This window comes from Rhagoletis zephyria, unplaced genomic scaffold (genome assembly GCF_001687245.7).
Source record: "Rhagoletis zephyria isolate East Lansing unplaced genomic scaffold, Rhagoletis_zephyria_1.1 Rzeph_scaffold_01774, whole genome shotgun sequence".
Classification (NCBI taxonomy): Eukaryota; Metazoa; Arthropoda; class Insecta; order Diptera; family Tephritidae; genus Rhagoletis; species Rhagoletis zephyria.
In genome coordinates, this window is record NW_016158858.1 from 1 (window position 1) to 9,089 (window position 9,089).

Below are 9,089 nucleotides of genomic sequence, written 5' to 3' on the forward strand. Positions count from 1 at the left end.
CATCTATCGTGATACATCTATATGAGAAATTAGGATTGTTCATTCACGTTGGAAAAATAGATAACCTCGGGGCCACACTAATTTTTGTCGTAGATCTACTGTTAAAAAATACAGTTATTCGCACGCTTCGAAAATCACTGTGCATCCACGGTAATTTTTTTCCGCGGATTCGCGGTAAATACACCGTGGATCGACGGTAATTTTTACCGTAGATCCACGGTATTTTTTACCGTAGATCCACGACAATTTTTACCGTGGATCCACGGTAATTTACCGTAGATCCACGGTAATTTTACCGTAGATACACGGTAATTTTACCGTAGATCCAATTTTTACCGTGGATCCACGGTAATTTTACCGTAGATCCACGGTATTTTTTACCGTGGATACACGGTAAAATTACCGTAGATACACGGTAAAAATTACCGTAGATCCACGGTAATTTTACCGTAGATCCACGGTATTTTTTACCGTGGATACACGGTAAAATTTACCGTGGCGCGTGTGTGTAGACACTGCCTACTTTTTTTTTTGTTACCAAGTTGTTACCGGTTTGCGAATTTGCCCACTGTATAAAATTTGGTTTTTATAATTTTAAATAGCGAAAATGCCTGCCTTGAGTGCGAATTTCTTACCAGAGCAACTGGCAAGTAAAGCTGGAACTGCTTTTGTCACATCGTTGGAAGATCCAAAGCGGTGGACTGGAATTCCTTTGCTGAACTATACTCCTTTGCACGAGCTGAAGGATATGAGCATTGTGAGATTCCGAGGCATGATTCAAGATATGCTAGACCCCGAAATGTACTTGGAGCGATATGAAGTTACAAAGGAAGCGGATAACACCTCCAGAGTTCAAGAAGGAAAATATCGGGATTGTTTGTTATTAAATGATGGGGAACGTTTAAATCACGATGCGGAGACGAATGTTCATGGTGAACGCCGTGCTTTCTTTGTTATATCTATTCCTGGTTTAAACGAATGGTGTCATGAATATGAATCTCAATGCAGCCGTTACAATTTGCCTAAGCCAATGATAACAGAAATGGCCGGCGAGGGTGCAAAGAAGCGTTCAGCGCCGACAGAAGACGAATGTATGGATGTTGAAATAGAATCTGCTGGCGGACAGAGTCCCGATTGTGATGCTCATAAGCGAAAACGAACAGAGGTACTAGGTAGTGCTGATTCCGGACGTAACTGCTCTGATCACCGCTCAAGCGCAGTTATTGGTATGGAATATCATTTAAACTCGCCAATACCAAATCGTCCTAGCAAAGCTTGCTTAATTAAAATTTATAATGACTTTGAAAAATATAAATTGAATACAATTGTTGATGTGGTGGGTTTTCTGTCTGTAAATCCCGCACTAGACGCATCAACGATGGATGTTGATGCCTTCGACAACATTAATGAGATCCAGGCACAAAACCCACCGCCTTCACTGATACCACGTCTTCATGCAATAGCAGTTCATTGTCTTCCACATGCTAACCCTTTGATGGATGAAAGGCTGCTATCTCCTGTGGCAGAAAGTGTTAACTTGGAGTTAACTGAGGAATTTAACATGTTATCAACAGGAAATGAGTTTCGCGTATTTTTAAAACTGTGTTTGTTCAATGATAATTTGGCTGCAGAGTATCTGCTATCACACCTTATATCATCAGTGTAAGTAGCCTTTGTAATTTTCCGTTTTTCTATAACTATACATAAATATTTGTATTTACTCCTATTGTCGCAGATATTGCCGAGCAGAAACTCGATGTCTTGGGAGGTTTCTTCTAAATCTTTTCAATATACCCCAGAGTCGCTTACAACAATATACAAAAGAAGTGTATAACCTATTGGATTTGCTAATTCCCGCCAGCCACTATATCACAATGACCGCAGAGACATTGAACGATTCAACTTTTGGACCAAAGTACGTAAACATTTTTGAAATAAAACATTGCTGATTTGATTTTACCAATAGGAAAGATTATGAAACCAACAAATTAGTCTCTGGCATGCTTCAGTTGGCACCACAAACTCACCTAGTTATAGACGAAACCTTTACTAAATCTGATACCTTAAACAGCAATGGTCTATTGTCTATGCAGATCCTGGGACATGTAATGAAGCATCAACAGCTAAAATGCAATTTCCAGTACTATGAAATTGAATATGATGTAGACATACCAATATTGTGTTTTAGCGAGAAGAAAAGTGTACTACCAGTAAGTGTTCGTTGTTGAAACCAGGCTATGTATAAAATGTGGTTTAATATTCTTCCACCGCAGTACGACGCCTATGTTCCCATCGAGTATGACGAGCACACTGTTGAACTTATAGAAGAGTCGCTAAAGGCTGCGCACCATTACTTGAACCCAACACGTCTAAATCAATTTAGACGCTTTCTCACAACAGCTAAGCTCACAGAATTCAGTGTAAATGAAGCTGAGAGTGAAATGATTCAAAATGATTTTGTGGAAATGCGTAAGAGCAAAAGTATTCGCGATGCTGAAGAACTTCATCATTTACTAGTGCTAGCACGTTTATTGGCCGTTGCACGTGGTAAAAATGTGCTTGACAAGGATGCGTGGGAGTTGGCTAAACAGATGGAATCGGATCGCCAAAAAAGATTCGCTGCATTATCGCAGGATCTTACAAGGCAACGAAGCAATTAATATCAATAGGACTTTTCAGGATCTTGTGCATATGCTTTTGGATTTGCATATTCGTTGTATTTGTAAATTCACAACAATAAAATGCACACGGTTGAAATGGCAGCAAGCAAAAAATTTGCAAATGCAATTCCAACTGCAAATCCAAGACCATTTCCACGACATAATGAACAGCCCTATTGTTTTCATGTAACCATACTTTCTTAGAATGTCATCGTTCGTTATTTGATATGAGAAAATAAATATTTTAAAACTCCTAATCCTATTTCTTTAGCTACTGGTATTAAAAAATGCCCCATAATAAAATTTCTAAATTTGCTTTATTTATGGCTTTCCTTTTTTACAGATTTTATTTGTTTATTCCTTTTTATTTCAAAGCATCTGTTGATAAATTTTGTTGTAAATATAGCGTTGTCGTGGTTAACAAAATGTCGACCTGAAATATACAAACCTGAAAAAAATATATATATTAAAAATCGTATAACTATTTATCTATTTATAGAAATAAATCGTGAACAAAAAAACGGTCAGAAAAATTAATTGCGTTGGATAATGGGACATGTTCTCTTCATGGTATATCGAAGCGAGCTGGGTCAAAGTTTCATCAGAATATAAAATATTTTACATGCTTAAAATTTTCACTAAAAACCGGATAAATGTTGATGATCGCGGCATTTTAGTTATTCTGGGCTATCGCTGAATCCATCGTAGACAATTTTGTAAAATCTATGAAAATGCGATCACTGAATCCGAATTTATACGAACGTATGTATGCATTCAAAGTATTTCCTTCGTTTGCAGCTATTCGAATTCAGTGATAGCATTTTCGTAAATTCGGACTAGGATGGGTTCAGTGAAAGCCGTGATTATGGCCGATAACATTTATCTCGCTCTAGTTACGCATTATAAGCATATATATTCATACATATGTATGCCCACTGTTTTTTTTATAAATTACCTTTAAATTTTCTGTACAATAATTTTTTTGGATGTTTTTCCAGTGAGAACTCTTGACCTGAGACGCCTCATAAATGCATATATGTAGTAGCTTCTCTGCTAACGATTAGAAAATCAGTCTGAAAAGAAAGACTTTTATGTAGTTAATTCCAGTATTACATTGCAAATTTTAATTTTGAAGTCAAATCAGTTTGGATTTAGTGTCATTTAACAGTCAAATGATGGGGAATCCGAAAATATATCATCATTAAAACGTGTTAAATACACGCATACATATGCAGTTAAAAATTAATATCTACTTACTTTTCTGAAATTCGGCAGTGACCTCACTGTAGAAATCTAAAAAAAAAAAAAAAAAAACGGATGCGTTAAAATTATGGTTAAGATTTATACAGTTTAGCAATAATGAAACTTGTTTAATTCATCAGCAAATTATTTTGCGTTGGATAATGGAACAAGTTCTCTTCATGGTATATCAAAGCGAGCTGGGTAAAAGTTTTCATCATAGAATTACATTTATGAACAGTTAAAAAAAATATATATATATTCACCTTCATTTTTATACCCTTTTGTCGAATTTGCATCCACTAATCTGCAACAGAAAAGCATGATATTTAATTTCGTGTATGCCGCATTATATTAAAAACTAAATCCGATTTTCAATCAGTTTGGATTTAGTGTCATTTAACAGTCAAATGATGGGGAATCCGAAAATATACTTCTGAAATTCCGCAGTGACCTCACATTGTAGAAATCTAAAAAAAAAAAAAAAAACATACGGATGCGTTAAAATTATGGTTAAGATTTATAGTTTACCAATAATGAAACTTGTTTAATTCATCAGCAAATTATTTTGCGTTGGATAATGGAACAAGTTCTCTTCATGGTATATCAAAGCGAGCTGGGTAAAAGTTTTCATCATAGAATTACATTTATGAACAGTTAAAAAAAATATATATATATTCACCTTCATTTTTATACCCTTTTGTCGAATTTGCATCCACTAATCTGCAACAGAAAAGCATGATATTTAATTTCGTGTATGCCGCATTATATTAAAAACTAAATCCGATTTTCAATCAGTTTGGATTTAGTGTCATTTAACAGTCAAATGATGGGGAATCCGAAAATATACTTCTGAAATTCCGCAGTGACCTCACATTGTAGAAATCTAAAAAAAAAAAAAAAAACATACGGATGCGTTAAAATTATGGTTAAGATTTATAGTTTACCAATAATGAAACTTGTTTAATTCATCAGCAAATTATTTTGCGTTGGATAATGGAACAAGTTCTCTTCATGGTATATCAAAGCGAGCTGGGTAAAAGTTTTCATCATAGAATTACATTTATGAACAGTTAAAAAAAATATATATATATTCACCTTCATTTTTATACCCTTTTGTCAAATTTGCATCCACTAATCTGCAACAAAAAAGCATGATATTTAATTTCGTGTATGCCGCATTATATTAAAAATTAAATCCGATTTTTAATCAGTTTGGATTTAGTGTCATTTAACAGTCAAATGATGGGGAATCCGAAAATATATCATCATTAAAAACGTGTTACATACACACATACATATCGTCGTTTAAAGTGCGAAACCGCGTATCAACAAAATGCAAAACCGCGTATCAGCAAAATGCAAAACCGCGTATCAGCAAAATGCAAAACCACGTATATGAGGTTGCATAAATTATTTTTTTTTTTAGAGGGTAAAAACACTCATATTTCAAAATGGTTCTCTTTTTTATAAAGAAATCGCATATCTGGATAGTATATTTCAGGACGAATTGATAAGGATTGAGCCAAGAGCTTGTGTGAGCAAATCCAATTTTTGGTAGCCAATGTCAGTTACGCGGTTTTGTGCTTTAAACGACGATATGCAGTTAAAAAATTAATATCTACTTACTTCTAAAATTCCGCAGTGACCTCACTTTGTAGAAATCTAAAAAAAAAGAACAGAAATATGTATGCATTAAAATTATGGTTTAGATTTATATAGTTTAGCAATAATGAAACTTGTTTAATTCATCAGCAAATTATTTTGCGTTGGATAATGGAACAAGTTCTCTTCATGGTATATCGAAGCGAGCTGGGTAAAAGTTTCATCATAGAATTAAATTTATGAAAAGTGAAAAAAAAAATTATATTCACTCACCTTCATTTCCATAGCCTGTTGTCAAATTTGCATCCACTAATCTGCAACAAATAAGCATGGTATTTAATTTCTTGTATGCCGCATGATATTATACAATCATACATATGTACATAGCATTTATGCGATGCTTTATTTTCTATTCATATTTTTCAAGATTATATCGTCGTTTAAAGTACAAAACCACGTATCGTCATTCTGCAAAACCGCGTAACTGACATTGGCTGCCAAAAATTAGATTTGCTCACACAAGCTCTTGGCTCAATCCTTATTCATTCGACCTGAAATATACTAGCCAGAAATGCGATTGCTTTATAAAAAAAAGAGAACCATTTTGAAATACGAGTGTTTTTACTCTCTAAAAAATAATTTATGCAACCTCATATACGCGGTTTTGCATTTTGTTGATACGCGGTTTTGTACTTTAAACGACGATAGACATTATTAACATTACAAAACGTAAGGGATTAGTATTATGTCTGAGAGGAAATAGGGACTATTTCAGAAATTTAAATTTGCGTTGGTTATTGGGACATTTATCTTCACTATACATCAAAGCGAGCTGGGTCAAAGTATAAGTATAAATATTTAGCATAAAATAAGTCACTTACCTTAAAAAACATCCAGTAGCATGGTGACATCATATTAATTTATCCAAAGCTGCAAACAAAAGAAAAGCATAAATAATACTAATGTATTGGGAAACCATAAATATATTACATACACTTGAAATCAGTTCTACTATCTAATTTTGTAAAACTCACATATACATATGTAGATTCAAGTTACAGAAAAGTTATCATCAAATATTGGTAATTGTTAGAGGTTTTGACACTTGCTTACCTATCGCCATATGGTCATTATCAGACTCTAATTCCTATTTATCCCGATGTCATTGTTATCTGTAAACAAATGAAATACTTCAGTATTCTTTCAGCTTTTAAAAGTAAATGCAGTTCACGCTTTTTTTTATCAGAGTTTAGTTTACATCAATGTTTTTTCAAGAGTAGCAAATAATTCGAATACATCATGAGGAAATATAAGGAAAATCTGCAAAATAATATATTAATACAAACCTTGAAAACTTCCACAGGCTTAGTTAAATACCGAAATGAGTTGTCAACAAATCCTATCATCTGTGAAAAATAAAAACAAAATTATAAGTATAGATGATTAAAGTATTTATAATGCCATTTCCATTGTATTTCTTGTGGAACCGAATCAGAATTTAATGTCATCAAAGTGCTTTCAAGAGTAGCAAATAATAAAAGATGTACATCACGAGTTTCACAAGAAAAACAAAGCATCACATATTTTTAAATATTATTCACCTTAATTTTTAACACAGCATAACCAAACGAGAACCCAAGAGTCACTACAAAGAAGAAGTAACAATTACTAACTGTACCAGAACAATGCATTTATTTCTAGTTTGCGCTATATCAGCAAGCATTTGACATCAGTTTATCAAAATCAGCGACGAAAAATAATGAGAACATCATTTAATTTAGCACAAACTTGAAAATCTGTTTCATATACATAGGAATAAAGAAAATTGATTTTACCTTTGCAACTCAATTATGATTTCATCCAGTTCTCTCTGCGTAGGGTAGTAGACTGCAACTGAAAAAGATAAAAGAATATACGAAACGCCTTCCCTTCCATCACTGCAACATAAGCAAATAAATATAAGCCAATATTATTTTTTATGCAAAACTCCCATCCGCGAGTTTTGTTCATGTTTTCTTTCCTTTGTATCTTCTACATTAAAAAAAATGAATGTTGTTGAATTCAATATTTGTTTAAACAGACTCCTGTACAGGTGGTTCGTATCCCTCGGGTCTTTCTACAACAGCACCCTCTGCCGATACGACAGCTTCAGTGCCTTTGCCACCACCATCACCATGCAATTCCAACAATTTGGACAGATCAAATCGTGGCTTTTTCAAGACCTTAACTTTACGTATGTAAACATCGTGCAATGGGTAGATCCGCTGGCATTTCTTCTCTATATCCTTAGCAATGGAGTCGAGAGCAAGCTTGTTTACCAGCTGCTTTAAGTCTGAGCTGGTTACATCGTTGCTGATGATTTCAGTCATCTTGGAGCGGATATTACGCACTTGCGATTGTTGAGCATAGCAAGTTTTACGTTGTGATTGCTGGTCCTTGGCGGTGAAGCCAATGCAGAAGACACGTAACATGTAACCGTCAGTGGTCTTTGCCTCAACGATCGCTTCGATGAGGGTTTGCCATTTCTTGACCATGGACCTAAAATAATAAACAAAATGAGATTTAATTTTAAAAAGTATAAAAGTACTGATGGTTGCCTGTACCTTTACATATGCACAAAATGAATACAAATACCCCTACTGCGAGAGTCAACAAGTAGTAGATAACCGATTCTTTAGTCCATTATCCATGGTATTTTCAATGTCGTTTTCTCGTTCTATAAATGAGTGTACCAACAACCAGTTGTAGAAGAATGAGCGACTTAATACTATTGTCGCTTATTGAAGGGGAACATCCACAACACAGTGGAAAAGCGATTATTCAATATTAGTCGTTTATCTACTACTAGTCAACACTCGCAATAGGCGAGATAAAAAAAAATACCACCTTTTGGGCTTATTACTGAAAATGTCTACAAACTAATCCCTAAATGGGAACGTAGAGAGCAGTTCCTCAGGGTGCCGTTTGCAGTTAATTTTGTTCTTGGAGCATCGTAGAGACAAAACACAAATTTGTGCGATGTTTCGTCTGAATTATACGTCCGTAAAAAATAAAATATTTAACCTCAATCTTTATAGCGATTCTTTGAGATGTATGAACATATGCACATACAAACACATCTCGCTTCTTCACTTTGGAAATAATCAATAGCCACTTTAAATGCATTTAATTTCTCACCTGTACTTATCCGTGGTCAAATCCATACCGTGGAAGTTGCAGAGCACATTGCGGTCCTGAACATCCTCAGCAATCAAGCGGAACTTGCGGAACGAGCGATCAGAATCGTTGTCGCTCTGCAAATCGGCCAGCGATACTTCGAATACACGACCCTTCAAGTAGTCAGAGGCGATTTTCTGGCCTTGGGTGCGGTTTACTAGAGTTTTACCGATCTGGCGGGTCACGAACATGTTTGGCGCTTTTACATCATACCAATCTTTGCGCGAAAAGGGATCCACAACCTTCTTCTTGCCACCTTTTTTACCTCCTTTGGAGAGACCCTTATTTTTACCGACTGCCATCTTCAGAGCTCAAAGCGGAAAAAGATCGAAGCACGTTGACGTCGTAATGTCAAAAGGAGGAAATGCG

General features: G+C 34.9%; 2 protein-coding genes and 1 long non-coding RNA gene across 3 annotated transcripts; 1 reads left to right on the top strand and 2 right to left on the bottom strand.

Annotated features, from left to right (window-relative positions):
• Window positions 1-518: 518 nt before the first annotated feature.
• Window positions 519-2,980, top strand: LOC108365086 (mini-chromosome maintenance complex-binding protein). The gene is made up of 4 exons (XM_017619038.1): window positions 519-1,662; window positions 1,736-1,915; window positions 1,967-2,210; window positions 2,274-2,980. The coding sequence occupies exons 1-4, from the start codon at window positions 608-610 to the stop codon at window positions 2,658-2,660; spliced, it is 1,866 nt and encodes a 621-aa protein (XP_017474527.1). The 5' UTR covers window positions 519-607; the 3' UTR covers window positions 2,661-2,980.
• LOC108365088 (uncharacterized) lies at window positions 2,972-5,165 on the bottom strand. Its single transcript, XR_001847877.1, has 7 exons — window positions 4,998-5,165; window positions 4,750-4,785; window positions 4,582-4,622; window positions 4,166-4,369; window positions 3,918-3,953; window positions 3,616-3,733; window positions 2,972-3,108 (listed from the first exon to the last, which is right to left on the bottom strand). It is a non-coding gene; the product is annotated as an uncharacterized LOC108365088 (long non-coding RNA).
• Window positions 5,166-7,473: 2,308 nt separating this feature from the next.
• Window positions 7,474-9,082, bottom strand: RpS3A (ribosomal protein S3A). The gene is made up of 2 exons (XM_017619039.1): window positions 8,682-9,082; window positions 7,474-8,042 (listed from the first exon to the last, which is right to left on the bottom strand). The coding sequence occupies exons 1-2, from the start codon at window positions 9,020-9,022 to the stop codon at window positions 7,577-7,579; spliced, it is 807 nt and encodes a 268-aa protein (XP_017474528.1). The 5' UTR covers window positions 9,023-9,082; the 3' UTR covers window positions 7,474-7,576.
• Window positions 9,083-9,089: the final 7 nt, after the last annotated feature.